At 36.6% G+C, this 17,779-nt stretch overlaps 2 protein-coding genes across 4 annotated transcripts in view; one reads left to right on the forward strand and one right to left on the reverse strand.

Annotated features, from left to right (window-relative positions):
• Window positions 1–225: 225 nt before the first annotated feature.
• LOC107596793 (ras-related protein Rab-22A) lies at window positions 226–13,833 on the reverse strand. Of its 2 annotated transcripts, none has more exons than XM_016287610.1 (7): window positions 13,503–13,833; window positions 11,219–11,298; window positions 9,055–9,136; window positions 5,790–5,861; window positions 5,188–5,294; window positions 1,735–1,844; window positions 226–1,303 (listed from the first exon to the last, which is right to left on the reverse strand). In XM_016287610.1, the coding sequence occupies exons 1-7, from the start codon at window positions 13,536–13,538 to the stop codon at window positions 1,200–1,202; spliced, it is 591 nt and encodes a 196-aa protein (XP_016143096.1). In that variant the 5' UTR covers window positions 13,539–13,833; the 3' UTR covers window positions 226–1,199. The 2 variants fall into 2 exon arrangements, with proteins under 2 accessions (XP_016143096.1, XP_016143095.1); XM_016287609.1 differs by lacking the exon at window positions 13,503–13,833 and adding an exon at window positions 11,980–12,305.
• Window positions 13,834–14,618: 785 nt separating this feature from the next.
• The window catches only part of LOC107596794 (serine/threonine-protein phosphatase 4 regulatory subunit 1-like), a 16,006-nt gene continuing 12,845 nt past the window's right edge, over window positions 14,619–17,779 (forward strand). For both annotated transcript variants that reach the window (XM_016287611.1, XM_016287612.1), the window contains exons 1-5: window positions 14,619–14,850; window positions 15,645–15,689; window positions 16,256–16,385; window positions 16,898–17,004; window positions 17,088–17,230. In XM_016287611.1, coding sequence (XP_016143097.1) covers window positions 14,844–14,850; window positions 15,645–15,689; window positions 16,256–16,385; window positions 16,898–17,004; window positions 17,088–17,230 — 432 coding nt within the window. In that variant the 5' untranslated portion in view covers window positions 14,619–14,843. The remainder of the gene's footprint in view (window positions 14,851–15,644; window positions 15,690–16,255; window positions 16,386–16,897; window positions 17,005–17,087; window positions 17,231–17,779) is intronic.

Below are 17,779 nucleotides of genomic sequence, written 5' to 3' on the forward strand. Positions count from 1 at the left end.
TGGTGTCATGTGTTATACTGATGTGCATGTACACTCTTAAAAATAAAGGTGCTTCACGATGCCATAGAAGAACCTTTTTGTCTATAAAGAACCTTTAACATAATATATAACTTCATAAACTCATCTCGAAATAGGGCTTCTGGCCAAGGCTCAGACATCTCTTGCTAAATCCCAGAGTTATCTTCATTTATATTTTTAGTACTACCACTGATTTTAGTTTTTTCCATATACAAAATATAGGAAAGACAGAAATTGCTCACAACCTCATGTCTGGTCCTGCGTAACAGAAATACAAACATTTATTGATACTTATAATAGTAAATTTGTGTTTGAGTAAACCTCACGAAAACATGTCCGTGTCATTTTACCCTCATAATCACAATAAAAAAGGAGAGATAATGAGGACTATTTTTAAGAGCATTTTGTTAAATTTCTTTTAGGACAATTAAGCACACTTTCATACTGTATTTCTGTATTTATCATTAATGTAATACAGCTATATTAGTTACTGTTTTACAGTTGAAATTAATTTTATACTGTTACACAATGAAAAACATCTTAATAGTCCTAAGAATGTACTTTACCTTCACTTTATGTCAAATATAATTTCCTATTTTTCCACTTGATTTGACTGATATGAGACCTGATTATGACAGCTTTCATGAGATTCACCCATTCACACTTTTTTTTTATCATATACATCAAAAATGTGCAAAAATAGTGGGACAAGAACGCTGTGTTGCTTGCATTAGGAGTGCTGAAAATCTTAAAATGTACAGACGGACAGACAACAGCTTCACTCAGAAACTTCATAGAGTTTTGCAGAGGTTGTTGCACAGAGATGAGAATGAACGAGAGAGAAAGAGAGCAAGACAGGACAGTATCTGATCTGTTAAGCAGGTGTTTGTGATCTAGAACAGAAATGGATCCCCAAAGACATTTGAACGGGGGGCTGAAGAACAGGCAAGATAAGGTACAACGATTATATGAGGGCATTTTCATCTTTTCTCAAGGAAGTGCATCAGGATTCAGACTATATATCTCATTCCATTCTTAACTGAACTTCTTTTTTGGCTCCAAAAGGAAGTTACGTAACTTCCCCTATGACATCACATTCTTCATCTGCTATTATCCTTGGTTACTAATCAAAAATAAAACAAGAGGCTGGAGAGGATCTGGCCAAATTGTTTACGGTTGCGTCAACAGCAAGTGCGTTCCCTGGTCGACTCTGATGGTTGGCGACGAAGTTTGAAGCCCTTGACTGCAGACCCGCCATCCGCGTCTATAATTGGGATCCTTTGACCTGTAAAGGAAACCAAATAAAAATTAAAATGAGAAATAAAAAAAACGACTTGCTGTTTCAGTTTCTGCACAAAAGTCACAAGCACAGTATCATGCACCCGCATGTTCCTCAATAGGGCCGCTGCCAAGCTCCATGGTAAAAGATCTGTATCCACTGTAACTCATCCACTGCCCCGGGTCCAAGTGGCAAGAACAAGTATCCACCGAAGCACTATTCTCACCACCATCAGGATCAATTATAGATCATGCATTCATTATCATTTTAATAATAGATTGTGTTGCAATAAACAGCATTTATTAAAACTAAACCAGCCTGATTAAGAAGCACAATCAAGGGAAGACAATAACATCTAAAATCACAGGGGTCTAAATTTCTACAGCCTTGTCAATTACATACCACACAGATGAATAGTTAGTTAGGCTTTTACTCACTTATCTGAATGAAGATCTCATTGATGTTAATGGCATTTTTGGCACTGGTTTCTACAAATATGGCATGAATGGAGTCAGCGTAGTCCTTGGCGTCCTTCTCTGACACCTCTCTGGAAAACAAAAGGACAGAGCAGCAGAAAAAAATAGGTGAAATAAAAGAGTGGAGTTAATAAATAAATAAATAAATAAATAAGAGTAGTAGCTTATTTTACAACACTTATACCACACTAACTGGTCATCAGTTTCATAAATGAACAAATCGAACATGTTTAAAACTCTCAACGACACTTCTAAACTGACACCGAACATGTGTGGGAGATTATCTGAGTGGGCAGAACCTTGTAAAACTCATGTATTTTTTTGTGACGGTGGTGTTTAACTAGTACACGGCAGCGTGTAGGAGGTAAACTATTGTGTGCTGGTTCTCTGTGCACCTGTCACCTGATCACAGGTGCTGATCAGATTGCACCCGTACACGTTTCAGGCCAGTCACACTGACAACGGATCAATTTTCCATTGACGCTTCACGCTTCGCTCTCTCTTAGATCAACTGCCCAGCTGGTGAGGTTTTCGCTCTAAACTGACACCGAACATGTGTGGGAGATTATCTGAGTGGGCAGAACCTTGTAAAACTCATGTATTTTTTTGTGACGGTGGTGTTTAACTAGTACACGGCAGCGTGTAGGAGGTAAACTATTGTGTGCTGGTTCTCTGTGCACCTGTCACCTGATCACAGGTGCTGATCAGATTGCACCCGTACACGTTTCAGGCCAGTCACACTGACAACGGATCAATTTTCCATTGACGCTTCACGCTTCGCTCTCTCTTAGATCAACTGCCCAGCTGGTGAGGTTTTCGCTAAACATTTCGATTAACTTGAGTTTTGTTGGTTGTTTGTGCAAAAGTCCCTGCCACCTTGCTAGGGTGATTGTGGTAACTAGGGTAATGCTACAGTTTGTGATCGCTAGTGTGTTCGGAGTGGCTGTCTACTAAGCATAAATATACGTGGGGTCCTTCAATGCAGGCTTATGGGATTTGTGCCAACAAAATCACACATCCAATAAAATATTGGTTAATGGTTTGTTAATAGCGAGAATTGGACCTTAAAATAAAGTTGCCTTTTTTAGCTATGCTTTTAATAGAGTATACTTTTAAGTTTAAATAGTATTCAGATTTCTAAGTTGGGGTAATGTTATCAGTAACTGTATTTTCATGATGACAGATTTTTTACCTCTTAAACTTGGATCAAAAAATGTATAGAAACAATCAAATCAATGTTTAAAAGTGAAGTAAATGATGGCAGTGGATCACTGAGAACAGGACCAGTTGTGCCAGAAAACGAAATATCTAAGCTTCATGTGCCAGACAGAACAATTGCAAGAATTTTCCCTGATATTTATTGCCTGAATGGCTTGCGGTGCGATCGCTATTCCTCAGATTCGATGTCTCGGTCTTTATGGTTTCGAAAAGTAAAATACAACCGCACTGACAGTCGACTAACACTGCCAAAGAAAGCAATGGTGAACCAAGACATATCATTGGACCTGTGGGAAGAGTGAAGCAATTTAAAGTGGAAAGATAAATTACAGACCGCTGAAGAGTGGATTTCTTTTTCATCACAAGTTATGCTTATGGTAATGGTACGTGTGTGAGCTTGTTTTCAATGAGTCGAGACAAGTTGACAGCAAATATGCAGGTCTTTTCCCAACGTCAAATTGAGCTGACAGCCACCGCGGGTGCATCCCTTCAAGCTGAATAGATATGACAGGATGCAGAGTCTTTTGTGGCAAGGAACGGTGGAATTCACCTGGCATCGGAGAGATCGCATTTGTTGCCAGTGATAGCCACCACTATGTTGGGTGGTCCGTGCTGGCGAAGCTCCTTCACCCAGTTCTTCAACGTCTGGAATGATTCCTGAGTGAAAGATGGGGAGATCTTTAAGACAAGCACAAGACTGCTACATCATAAGACTTTAAGGTCATTATCTACTGACCCTCATGTTGCTCAAAACCTGCGTGGTAACAGTTCTTCCGTTGAACACAAAAGGAGTTACCTAGCAGACTGTCCAAGCTGCTCTTTTCCATTAATTGAACGTGAATGCAAACTAGCGGCTGTGAAGCACCATAAAATTAGTCTGTATGACTTGTGCATGACATATCATGTCTTCAAAAGCCATATGATAGCCTTGTGTGAGGAACAGACTGACATTTAACCCACTACTCACTGAAAGTCTTACCTCAGCCCATAACTCCTTTAGTGTTCCATGGAAAAAAAAAAGATCTTGTGTAGTTCAGGCGACATGAAGTTGAGTAGACGATGACAGAACTTTCATTTTTGGGTGAACTATCCCTTTAATGGCTTTACCAGCAGAAAGATTTGTGTAGTAATAATGAAGAAATACCGTACACGTTTCAGGCCAGTCACACTGACAACGGATCAATTTTCCATTGACGCTTCACGCTTCGCTCTCTCTTAGATCAACTGCCCAGCTGGTGATGTTTTCTCTAAACATTTCGATTAACTTGAGTTTTGTTGGTTGTTTGTGCAAAAGTCCCTGGCACCTTGCTAGGGTGATTGTGGTAACTAGGGTAATGCTACAGTTTGTGATCGCTAGTGTGTTCGGAGTGGTTGTCTACTAAGCATAAATATACGTGGGGTCCTTCAATGCAGGCTTATGGGATTTGTGCCAACAAAATCACACATCCAATAAAATATTGGTTAATGGTTTGTTAATAGCGAGAATTGGACCTTAAAATAAAGTTGCCTTTTTTAGCTATGCTTTTAATAGAGTATACTTTTAAGTTTAAATAGTATTCAGATTTCTAAGTTGGGGTAATGTTATCAGTAACTGTATTTTCATGATGACAGATTTTTTACCTCTTAAACTTGGATCAAAAAATGTATAGAAACAATCAAATCAATGTTTAAAAGTGAAGTAAATGATGGCAGTGGATCACTGAGAACAGGACCAGTTGTGCCAGAAAACGAAATATCTAAGCTTCATGTGCCAGACAGAACAATTGCAAGAATTTTCCCTGATATTTATTGCCTGAATGGCTTGCGGTGCGATCGCTATTCCTCAGATTCGATGTCTCGGTCTTTATGGTTTCGAAAAGTAAAATACAACCGCACTGACAGTCGACTAACACTGCCAAAGAAAGCAATGGTGAACCAAGACATATCATTGGACCTGTGGGAAGAGTGAAGCAATTTAAAGTGGAAAGATAAATTACAGACCGCTGAAGAGTGGATTTCTTTTTCATCACAAGTTATGCTTATGGTAATGGTACGTGTGTGAGCTTGTTTTCAATGAGTCGAGACAAGTTGACAGCAAATATGCAGGTCTTTTCCCAACGTCAAATTGAGCTGACAGCCACCGCGGGTGCATCCCTTCAAGCTGAATAGATATGACAGGATGCAGAGTCTTTTGTGGCAAGGAACGGTGGAATTCACCTGGCATCGGAGAGATCGCATTTGTTGCCAGTGATAGCCACCACTATGTTGGGTGGTCCGTGCTGGCGAAGCTCCTTCACCCAGTTCTTCAACGTCTGGAATGATTCCTGAGTGAAAGATGGGGAGATCTTTAAGACAAGCACAAGACTGCTACATCATAAGACTTTAAGGTCATTATCTACTGACCCTCATGTTGCTCAAAACCTGCGTGGTAACAGTTCTTCCGTTGAACACAAAAGGAGTTACCTAGCAGACTGTCCAAGCTGCTCTTTTCCATTAATTGAACGTGAATGCAAACTAGCGGCTGTGAAGCACCATAAAATTAGTCTGTATGACTTGTGCATGACATATCATGTCTTCAAAAGCCATATGATAGCCTTGTGTGAGGAACAGACTGACATTTAACCCACTACTCACTGAAAGTCTTACCTCAGCCCATAACTCCTTTAGTGTTCCATGGAAAAAAAAAAGATCTTGTGTAGTTCAGGCGACATGAAGTTGAGTAGACGATGACAGAACTTTCATTTTTGGGTGAACTATCCCTTTAATGGCTTTACCAGCAGAAAGATTTGTGTAGTAATAATGAAGAAATATTTCAGTACCTCTTTAGTGATGTCATACACAATGATAGCCGCAGCAGAGCCTCTGTAGTACATAGGAGCCAGGGCACGAAACTAAGAGCGAAACAGATAACAGAGAAAATTATGGCCTGTACTTAAAAAATAAAAAAGGTTTAATCATCACTGATAACATCCCAACATCCCTTCTCAGGGGCCGAGCGGATGATCTCAACCTGCGTATGCTTATTATCAGAGCTTTGAAAGAATTTGTTCGCTTTGGCGGAGGTCTCCTTCGAGTCTCATGCAGAATTAAATGGACAACTAAAACACAAACAAACGCATGTTATTCCAACTTGCCATTCAAACAGAACTCTAGGCGGCGGTTAGGGAAAACCACGGTGAAAAACTCTAGACGTGAGCCACTGTTAAAACCTAAAGGAGAATTGTGTTTCAGAAGGCCATGCCAAGGGGGCTTGAGTTGAGGAACTGCATGGAAAGGCGTATCAACACATGTGGGAGCCATCAGGGGAAAGATGAGTGCGACGTGTCAGAAGAAGTTAGCATTTAATCATTATAAAATAGCGTAGTTGGGTTGTTCGACCCCGGTCATCAAAAATAGACCAAAAAGGCGCTGATTAATAAAAACAAGCTGAATCCAGTATGCCATTCCTCTGAAAAAAAAGAGCTAAAAGTGCATTAGAAAGTGAATGATTAAGAGAGAGACAGGGTAGGGAAAGTAGACATGGCAAGAAGCCTTGGCAGTTTAGTTTTTTACATACTTTCTTAAATTTAGGTGTGAGCTAGCCTGAGAAATAGTCTTCAAATCAAATACACAGTTTAGAAATGTATTTTTTTAGCCAAAGTTATAGTTTTGGCAAATTACTGAGATCTTTACAATTAACAGTTATGAGCTGCAAATTGGGGTACAGTAATATATTTGTGCTCATTAACGGAATGTTTTATGAACTGCTGGTTTTCATCAATAAAAGTGAATAAAGCAATATGCGTGAACATACATACATTTTCAAATAATATCTAAAACCAATTGGAACTTGTTCTTAACTGGTTTTGCTGATCAATGCATCAGTACTAAGTGAGATCACTTGAGATAACATTTATTAATAACTATTCTACAGATTCCTTTGACACCATTCAAAGTTTATTATTTAATTCATGAAAACGCTGTATAAATCTAATATAAATTGGATTTAATTTAAGAAAACAGGTCGGAGCTCTGCTTAATCCATCTTTTTCGCCAATAAAATGAATAAATCAAGTTTGACTGACACGGTTTCTCACATTTATAGCTGTTTTTGGCAAAGTTCGCTGCACAAAGACGAGGAAATGCTTCAGTTTAGATTCTGACTAAAATTGCAGGATGTCTCCTCAGACATATCCCAGGATTCCAGACTGTGTGGTCCCTCTCCAACTCTACTCCTGCATTTCTCTCATCCAACTTCCTCCAGTCACTACCTCTTCAAATTACTCTTGCCATTAAGTCGATTTGTCGGTTTTAAAGACCTCATGAAATCGCTTTGCTAGCTATATGCAATTTTTATTTCTGCCTATATCTAATGGAAATAAGTTTCTGAAAAATGTTTTTAAAAGAAGACTCCTGTGCTCAACCAAGGCTGCATTTATTTGATCAAAGATTGTTACAATTGAAAATAAATTTCTATTTCAATATATTTTGAAATGTCATTTATTCCTGTGATCAAAGCTGAATTTCCAGCATCATTACTCCAGTCTTCAGTGTCACATGCTCCTTTAGAAATCAGACTAATATGCCAATTTGCAGCTCAGGAAATGTCTTTATTTCTTATTATTATTATCAATGTTGAAAACAGTCGTGCTTCTTAATATTTCTGTGCAAACCATAATGCGTTTTCCCCCAGGATTCTTCATTGAACAGAAAGTTCAAATGAACAGCATTTACTTGAAATTTTTTGTAACAATGTAAAGTCTTTTCTGTCACTTTTGATCAATTTAATGCACCCACAAAACCACTAAAGCAAAAACCAAAGAATACAAAACAAGCCATGTTTCTATAATGCTGTTCTAAAAAGCAATGTGTCGGATAATTATCTAATCAAGCACTTGACAGCCAGTGAAAAGCCTGATCACAGCTCCCACTGGAGCATAAGAATCTGTGGACAAAACTGTCTTCTCTTCTCAAAATCACAATAGAGCTTGAAGTTCGAAAAAAAAGAAGAAAGACACTAAGAGGGAGGAAGGGAGAGAGAGAGAGAGAGAGAGAGATTCTGGCATTTATTCGGCCTCTTCTAAAAACCACTATCTCTGACATGGCCTAGCATTTCATCCTATCAGGCTCTGGAGCATCCCAAACAAAGCAAAGCAAAGAAAACCTGACCTCTTTTACAACTCAAAGGCCATGATGATGAACTTGCACCATATTTACCGGTGGGAATACATCAAAGCGCTAAACAGGACCAGATGAGGGTAAAGAGGCTAGATAAGTCAGACTTTCCCTTATGCTCATTCTTTCATATGGAGTGGGATCCAAACATTCAAGACCAATACTTCTATTTTGCATTTTTCTAATTTAATACCATTTTTATATACATAAATTATATTACCATCAAAACAATTTAAGTGAAAATTGTGAATATAAGGCCATGTCTATCTTTTGAACAAAGGATGTAACAAATCCCACTAATTATGTTACATTTGACCTAAAAATAGTGCAAACCATTTATTTTCCAGTTAAGTTTCTAAGTTTTAAATTCATCATAATCCAAAACTTTTTATTTTCCTGCTTTACATGTAAAAAAAAGTCCTAGATCTTCGATGTAGTTGCATAAAAAGAGACGAGCAATTCCTTAACACTTGGTATGGTACTATTCTTTCTAGCAGCTTGTGTGAGCCGCTTGGCATTCTACATTTAGCATCACATAACATCACAGACAAAACATAAGAGGAGATCATATTCCAAACAGCCTCAAGACCGCCGTCAAATCATGAGCGGTGATAATCATTTCAAACTATGCAATGTCCCCCATACACTTCAGCTGTCTTGCCTAACGTAGTAGAGTGTTTTGGGAGAGAAGAGTGTAAAGATATAGAGCGTATAGAGATACATGAAGAAGACCAGCCCCCTTCCAATATCATTATTAAGCCCTCTCTCTCTCAAATACATGCGTGCATACAAGAGAAGTGCATGCAATACTGCCCCCTGTCTGAAGTGCAAAGACACTGCAAAAACAGAAGTGAAACAGTAAACATTGTATTTAATGGCTGTCAGTTTGTGTGTATCACCTCAGTGTGTGTACTAATTGTTACTGTTTACCCTTTCTTGTCCTGCTGTGTCCCAGATGAGGAATTTGTGAAGCTCGTTTTGGTACTGCACAGTCTTCGTCATAAATGATGCTCTGAAAAAAAATTGGCACGAGCAATAATAACATTAGGCATACAAATACAAATAGATAGGTTGGCATGGAATCTGAGACATCTGCTGATCTTGTTTATTAAATGTTTCAGAAATTTTTACAATGCATTTATTTGCCAATAAGTCTCTCAGCTTTGTTTAATATATTCTACATAAGTCGCTGGGGTATATTTGTAGAAATAGCCAAAAAAAACATTGTATGGGTCAAAATTATCGATTTTTCTTTTATGCCAAAAATCATTAGGATATTAAGTAAAGATCATGTTCCATGAATATATTTTGTACATTTCCTACCATAAATATATAAAAACTTAATTTTTGATTAGTAATATGCATTGCTAAGAACTTAATTTGGACAACTTTAAAGGCGATTTTCTCAATATTTTGATTTTTTTGCACCCTCAGATTCCAGATTTTCAAATAGTTGTATCTTAACAAACCATACATCAACGGAAACCTAATTTATTCAGCTTTCATATCATGTATAAATCTCCATTTCAAATTTTGTGGTCCAGGGTCACAAATCTGAATGACTAGCCTGACTGGGACAGCAGAAAAAAACTTTATTGTTGAGCCCTGAAATGTGTGTCAATTGGATTCACACTTATGTAACTCAATTAAAATGGGTCACACAGTTTAAATCTTTAACACACTGTGATGGAACATGTATTATACAATCAATGCTGTATATTAAATCACTTAACGCAATGTGAATCTCTATTACATTCAGACTTATCAGCACCAACAGGTCAGCTAGTGTAACTAGTTCCAGATGCTGATTTACATTTTTTTTTCTTAAAGGGATAGTTCACCCAAAAATGAAAATTTTATGTTTATCTGCTTACCCCCAGGGCATCCAAGATGTAGGTGACTTTGTTTCTTCAGTAGAATGCATTTGATGATTTTTAACTTTAACCGTTGCAGTCTATCAGTCGTATAACGCATGGCAATGAAACTAAATCTATGAGAGTAAAAAAAACATGCACAGACAAATCCAAATTAAACCCTGCGGCTCGTTACGACACATTGATGTCCTAAGACACGAAACGATCGGTTTGTGCCAGAAACCGAACAGTATTTATATAATTTTTTTACTTTAATACACCACTATGTCCAACTGTCTTTGGGCACGTGCAGGCATCCGGTGCGTGAGGTGTGTACGCGCTCTGGCGTAGTTTACGCAAGCGCCGGAAGTGATCTCTCGCGCGTATACGTCATTGTAGGTACGACGGCTAATCAAAATGGTACTTACTTGCGCTTATCTGGATTGTTCAAACAGACTTAACTAAAAGATTATGTTCTCTCGCGTGAACTCATTCGGGAGTGGTGACTTTCCACGGATTCCCAACTTCTGAGCCTGCTCGCCTGAAGTTATGGTTGATTGCTCTTCGACAACACACCCATTAACGTAAACTACGCCAGAGCGCATACACACCTCATGCACCGGATGCCGTGCGCGAGCCCAAAGACAGTTGGACATAGTGGTGTATTAGAGGTAAAATATGATATGTTTATGAATATGTTTCTGGCACAAACCGATCGTTTCGTGTCTTAGGACATCAATGTGTCGTCACGAGCCGCAGGGTTTAATTTGGATTTGTCTGTGCATGTTTTTTTTACTGTCATCGATTTTGTTACCATTGCCATGCATTATACGACTGATAGACTGCAACGGTTAAAGTTAAAAATCATCATATGTGTTCTACTGAAGAAACAAAGTCACCTACATCTTGGATGCCCTGGGGGTAAGCAGATAAACATCACATTTTCATTTTTGGGTGAACTATCCCTTTAAGATATTGAATTATTATTACTAAGATTATATGTTTTAATAATAATAAATCAAGTTGTTTTTTGATACAGTGCTTTCTGACACTAATCCTCAGGAAATTTCAACACACTATGTATCAATTTTGTTTGCTTCAAACAGCTTCCATTTCAGTGCATGTCGCCACTTGCTGTGTTTGCTATGTGCCAATTCTTCAGAATTGCACGTTAGAAATCAGAAAAACCTGCATCACAGTTTGCTTGACCTCATTGTGAGTGTGCTTTGCAGTTTGCTTACCCAATTGTGGGATTAATGTTGGGATCAAAACTATCCTCCACAAACCTCCACACGATACTTGATTTTCCAACCCCTGTATCCTAAGACACAATATCAAAATCAGTAACAAAATACACAAACCTATTAAACTAATTATATACACACACATATATATGTATATATATATATATATATATATATATATATATATATATATATCGAACATAGGTAATATAATTTGTCTTATTGTCTTATTTTTCATTTCTTTGATGTGTTTTTCCAACTTCAAGATGTTAGTTAAAAATGCAAAATCTGTGTTTTGTACAAAGTTTTTGTCAAAAGTTTGGAATATAAGGTCAAAAACGCATGTAAAATAAACCAAACGATATCATTAGAAAAAATGGCTTCAGATTTGGTATAAAATGTAAAATTGTGCCATATGAAATCCTTATGCCAGAAGATTTGATTTGGCAACACTACCTGACCTATATAAATATATCCAATGTATGTACTGAACAAAATGTAACTTCTCAAACTCTCTAGACATTTATCATCCACATCTGAATGGGTGGTTAAATACGTCACCAGCCCAGAAATATTACTGTAACATTTTAAAAGAGATTATCAAAGCTTGCACAATAGGCAAAACCACTGGCACACTTTATTGCTATTTATAGCATGCAATAACATTTATGACAGAGCATTAACATAGTGATAAAACATTAAATACGCACCCAAACTGCAATCCATGTCAAGTCATAAAAAGCGAATAGAAATCTTACCCCAAGAAGGCATACTTTCAACTCTCTTAGCGACATGTTGACCTCCAAAATAATGAAAACTTCTCAATCATTCCAAACAGTTTCATAAAGCTGATCAGCAACTATTTCTATTTGACGTAAGCTAAAAAACAACAACACACACAATCTCTCTCTAGACACTGTAATGTCAGATATCCACTGCTTTAGGACGGTATAAGAAGCTGTTTTGAAATACTGACATAACAAGTATAGCTTATAATAGTATCAGGACTTGGATGTTATATTAATGGTCGATTAGTTGCGATATTAGCTGCTCGCTGATCGCCATCTTGAACTCCGGTTGACGAGTCTAGTTATGGGAAGTCATTCATGCGAATCGGTTCTTTCGAACAGTTTGTTTCATCGTTTCAGCAAAGTAACTAATTGCGTCATCTCGTGCTTCCTAACGAATAACACGCATAAAAATAAAGCAATTAAGGCTGTTTATTATGTTTATTATTATCCAAAGTGTTATTGTAATTTCAATTAAATTTATGATAATGGATAACTGAGTTTACAGAACACTTCAGCAACTCAAAGATTAAAATATCTCTCTAGGTGAATATATGAATAATACAAATTAAGCACATTCACCCCTCAAATAATTAGTGTTATAATGCAAAGAATGCAATTTTTTAATTTTAAATACATGATATAGTATGTTTTAAATCAATTATATGATAATAAGAGAATTACCACTGAGAATAATGGAAATAATAATATTTTAAAAAAAGTGGCAATCCGGATTCAGCCCTTAAAAACGCTTTATAACCTAAATTTGCATTTACTAACACAACACTAAGTTCAAAGCGTGGCTGTTCGTGAAAGAATCATTCAGTCCAGTTTTATGAACCGGTTCTATTGATTCACTGAAAAGATCCGACTCTACATAAACAATTCATATATATATATATATATATATATATATATATATATATATATCGAACATAGGTAATATAATTTGTCTTATTAACACTTTTTTCATTTCTTTGATGTGTTTTTCCAACTTCAAGATGTTAGTTAAAAATGCAAAATCTGTGTTTTGTACAAAGTTTTTGTCAAAAGTTTGGAATATAAGGTCAAAAACGCATGTAAAATAAACCAAACGATATCATTAGAAAAAATGGCTTCAGATTTGGTATAAAATGTAAAATTGTGCCATATGAAATCCTTATGCCAGAAGATTTGATTTGGCAACACTACCTGACCTATATAAATATATCCAATGTATGTACTGAACAAAATGTAACTTCTCAAACTCTCTAGACATTTATCATCCACATCTGAATGGGTGGTTAAATACGTCACCAGCCCAGAAATATTACTGTAACATTTTAAAAGAGATTATCAAAGCTTGCACAATAGGCAAAACCACTGGCACACTTTATTGCTATTTATAGCATGCAATAACATTTATGACAGAGCATTAACATAGTGATAAAACATTAAATACGCACCCAAACTGCAATCCATGTCAAGTCATAAAAAGCGAATAGAAATCTTACCCCAAGAAGGCATACTTTCAACTCTCTTAGCGACATGTTGACCTCCAAAATAATGAAAACTTCTCAATCATTCCAAACAGTTTCATAAAGCTGATCAGCAACTATTTCTATTTGACGTAAGCTAAAAAACAACAACACACACAATCTCTCTCTAGACACTGTAATGTCAGATATCCACTGCTTTAGGACGGTATAAGAAGCTGTTTTGAAATACTGACATAACAAGTATAGCTTATAATAGTATCAGGACTTGGATGTTATATTAATGGTCGATTAGTTGCGATATTAGCTGCTCGCTGATCGCCATCTTGAACTCCGGTTGACGAGTCTAGTTATGGGAAGTCATTCATGCGAATCGGTTCTTTCGAACAGTTCGTTTCATCGTTTCAGCAAAGTAACTAATTGCGTCATCTCGTGCTTCCTAACGAATAACACGCATAAAAATAAAGCAATTAAGGCTGTTTATTATGTTTATTATTATCCAAAGTGTTATTGTAATTTCAATTAAATTTATGATAATGGATAACTGAGTTTACAGAACACTTCAGCAACTCAAAGATTAAAATATCTCTCTAATCGTTTCAGCAAAGTAACTAATTGCGTCATCTCGTGCTTCCTAACGAATAACACGCATAAAAATAAAGCAATTAAGGCTGTTTATTATGTTTATTATTATCCAAATTTCAATTAAATTTATGATAATGGATAACTGAGTTTACAGAACACTTCAGCAACTCAAAGATTAAAATATCTCTCTAGGTGAATATATGAATAATACAAATTAAGCACATTCACCCCTCAAATAATTAGTGTTATAATGCAAAGAATGCAATTTTTTAATTTTAAATACATGATATAGTATGTTTTAAATCAATTATATGATAATAAGAGAATTACCACTGAGAATAATGGAAATAATAATATTTTAAAAAAAGTGGCAATCCGGATTCAGCCCTTAAAAACGCTTTATAACCTAAATTTGCATTTACTAACACAACACTAAGTTCAAAGCGTGGCTGTTCGTGAAAGAATCATTCAGTCCAGTTTTATGAACCGGTTCTATTGATTCACTGAAAAGATCCGACTCTACATAAACAATTCATTCACGATTCGGACGTCGCTAGACTAGTCACGTGATCGACATTGTCTTATTTTTTTCTCATCGAGTGTTCGGTTGAGCGAAACGAATAATTGCGGTATTTCCACGCGTAAAAGTGTTTTGTTTCGATGAGTTTATGTTTGTTTTTTAAGTATTTGATATTCATATAGATGCCGGGATTGAAATAAGAGCAGGAAATCTTTTGAGGAAGTGGAGTGACAGCAGCCCCGCTGTAAATCAAGATGGCAGGTAATGTGCTTTAGTGCATTTATTTAAAGCTTTATGAGGCGGTTTAAAGAGAATCGGCTCCGTTATCACTGTTGACTTACATGACGCGTAATGCCTTTTCAATTTTTCTGCTGTATTTTAGACGAAAGGTCATGAGCCTGGTGAATTTTAAGTGGATTAACACTAGTTGCGAGTTGTGTGGAGCTAGCAGGACAGACCGGGATATTAAAAAAGTACTGTGATAAAGAACTGCTTTGGGCCAACACAATCATTTATGTTGTATTAAATACTTTAGGGTGGAAATTATGTAGTACATATAAGTAAATAATGAAGATAACGTAGCTGAGCTGACAAGAGCTTGACAGTCAGTTTGTTAGCAAACCTGACCGGGGTCGATAACGCATAACACGTTTAGTTAACTGGTCACCTTTTAAAATGTATTTCTAAATTGTCATAACTCAAGAACTGTTTGTATGTTATTGCACACTACGATATAAAAGCTGTTTGACAGACATCTTCGCCTAGTAAGCAGGTTATGTGATGTCGGCAAACCTGAGTTGACATATACGTGAGATAAAAGCTAGCCTAACACTACGATACATGCCAAGGCTGTGTGTCAAAACCTAGTGAGCAGTCTACCTAAGCAGCACTTGCACTGAACGTTCTTGCAATGAAAAGACCATAATTGCTGTCTAGTGAGGTTGCGAGTCGCAGCCGAACTTCATGTGTCACAGCAGCATGGCTTGAACCTGTCAGCTTATCTACTAGACACTTGTCGGTCTTTGAGCTTCAGTTTATGGTTTATGTTTCCTCAGGTCTGTCTTTGTATTTTGAAGATGGTCATGATGATTTAGATGACTGTGAGTATGCAGAACTCTTCAGCAACTTTACAAATGTGGTGAATCTTATAATACCTCTCAAGAACATGTCCAAGTCATGTGTGTGTGTGTGTGTGTGTGTGTGTGTGTATATATATATATATATATATGTGTACTGTAAGATAATTGCCATTAAAAAAAACAACTAATTCATAGTTTAATTAAAAATTAGCTTAATTGTCAAGATGTTCTCACAACAAAAATATCTTAATGGACCTAAAATATGCAATTTTTGCAAGTTTAATATGTACCTGACCATGCTTTTAAGATTTTCCCCATTATTTTAACTCTATATCGTTGAAGTCAGTGCGATCTTTGCTGGCAGAAGCGGTTTGCATGTAATGGAATCTCTTTAACTGTTCTTGCTGTAAAGTAAACAATTTCTCATTAAGCAAATTCCCTCTACTCTGTGTCACTCTGAATTTCTTTTAATAAGATTCCTAGTTTGAATTGAAAAGATCTCACATTTGATACCACCCGGCCGTACTAGCAAACTCAACATTAATTTATACTCTGCCATTAACTGTTCATATGAATCTGTCTTGCAGTTGGATTCGATGACTATGGTTCAGAGTGTGATGGGATTCGGATAACAGCATTCCTGGATGCAGGCCAGGATAATCTCACCCCTCTGGGCCGGCTGGAGAAATATGCTTTCAGTGAAAACGTCTTCAACAGGTGAGATGTTAAAGCGTGTGGTCTGCAGTATAAAACGAATAACTATCAGACATGGTATGTGAGATGGATTTCAGGCTGTTTTTTTTTTCCTGAAATGCAATACTCAGTGTTTCTTAGGAGTGGTATAAGATTTTATATGTCCATCTTGTAACTATCACTCGAAAATAAGTGAGATTTGATACAGAAAATATGAGGATAACTTTTTTTATGGCACAATGGTGGAACATAATTTAAAAAGTTTAATGGCTTAAAGCGAACCTGATATGATGTTGGACCAGAAATACTTAGTAAGGAGCCAAACTTGTCATCGTAGAAGAACTTGGCTTAGACGGAACGTTTCTTGGGTGATATCTGATATTTTGGCTTGGAAACATTATAAACATTAATCTGTTAAAAAAGTAATTTTTTTACTTTTTCATTAAAAAAAAAATAGTTTTGTGCATCTAAATTGCAAAGGCCCATGTGACGTGGACTGTTTTGGTGTGCTTGATACGTTTGATGTTTATTTTCAGGCAAATTGTGGCTCGTGGATTGCTGGATGTGCTCCGGGAGTTCAGCGATAATGAAAATGACTTCATCAGCGTCATGGAAACAGTTGCCAGAATGTCTGAGGATGGAGGTTTGTATGACTTTTGACTGTATTTGACTTGTTCAAAATGGCTAAACTGTATGTAATATTGTGAATGTAACGTGATGTTACAGAACCGACAGTGCGAGCAGAGCTGATGGAACAGGTACCAAACATTGCCATGTTCCTTCATGAAAATCGGCCCAATTTCCCTGAAGCCTTCTCACGGTATCTGGTACCCATTGTGGTCCGGTATCTCACAGACCCTAATAACCAGGTGAGCTATACTTTGAAAAACTGCCTGTTCTTTGAATCGTTTATCTGAATGGGTAATGATGACAAATATTTTTGTGTAGGGATGAGTTTAAAGGAGTTAAATTAGTCAGCCAATAAACTACTAGCACTAGTAAAGAAATCAATAACAAAAAAATATATGTTTAAATGTATAATATAGATTTTTTTAACATTTAAAATGATTTCAAATAATTGTAATTATTTAATTATAATTAGAAATATATTATTTAAAGGGGTCATATGATGCTTTTTAAAGATCATTATTTTGTGTATTTGGTGTAACAGAATATGTTGACATGCTTTAATGTTCAATTTTGTGAAGTATTTGTTGTTTAGCCTATTGGTTTGTTAAATGTCACTTCCATGTTTGGCGTCCATACTTAAGAAATGCATATGATCAGTATTAGGTGTTGTATTGATCCTGAAGCCTTATTCAGGGTTTCTTAAACACCAACTAATAATTTAGTCGTTCAGAGAACCCACTGAGTCAATTTTGTCTGTGCTTTTTCCTGTAGGTGCGAAAGACAAGCCA

This window comes from Sinocyclocheilus grahami, unplaced genomic scaffold (genome assembly GCF_001515645.1).
Source record: "Sinocyclocheilus grahami isolate Dianchi unplaced genomic scaffold, SAMN03320097.WGS_v1.1 scaffold223.1, whole genome shotgun sequence".
NCBI lineage: Eukaryota > Metazoa > Chordata > Actinopteri > Cypriniformes > Cyprinidae > Sinocyclocheilus > Sinocyclocheilus grahami.

Bases quoted from the DNA above. Each gene is read 5' to 3' on its own strand.
- LOC107596793 (XM_016287610.1), bottom strand. From the start codon at position 13,538: ATGTCGCTAAGAGAGTTGAAAGTATGCCTTCTTGGG. The intron at 5,295-5,789 runs GTACTGAAATAT...TCTTTCACTCAG, and splicing joins TGTATGACATCACTAAAGAG to GAATCATTCCAGACGTTGAA. The intron at 1,304-1,734 runs GTGAGTAAAAGC...TTTCCTTTACAG, and splicing joins TGAGATCTTCATTCAGATAA to GTCAAAGGATCCCAATTATA.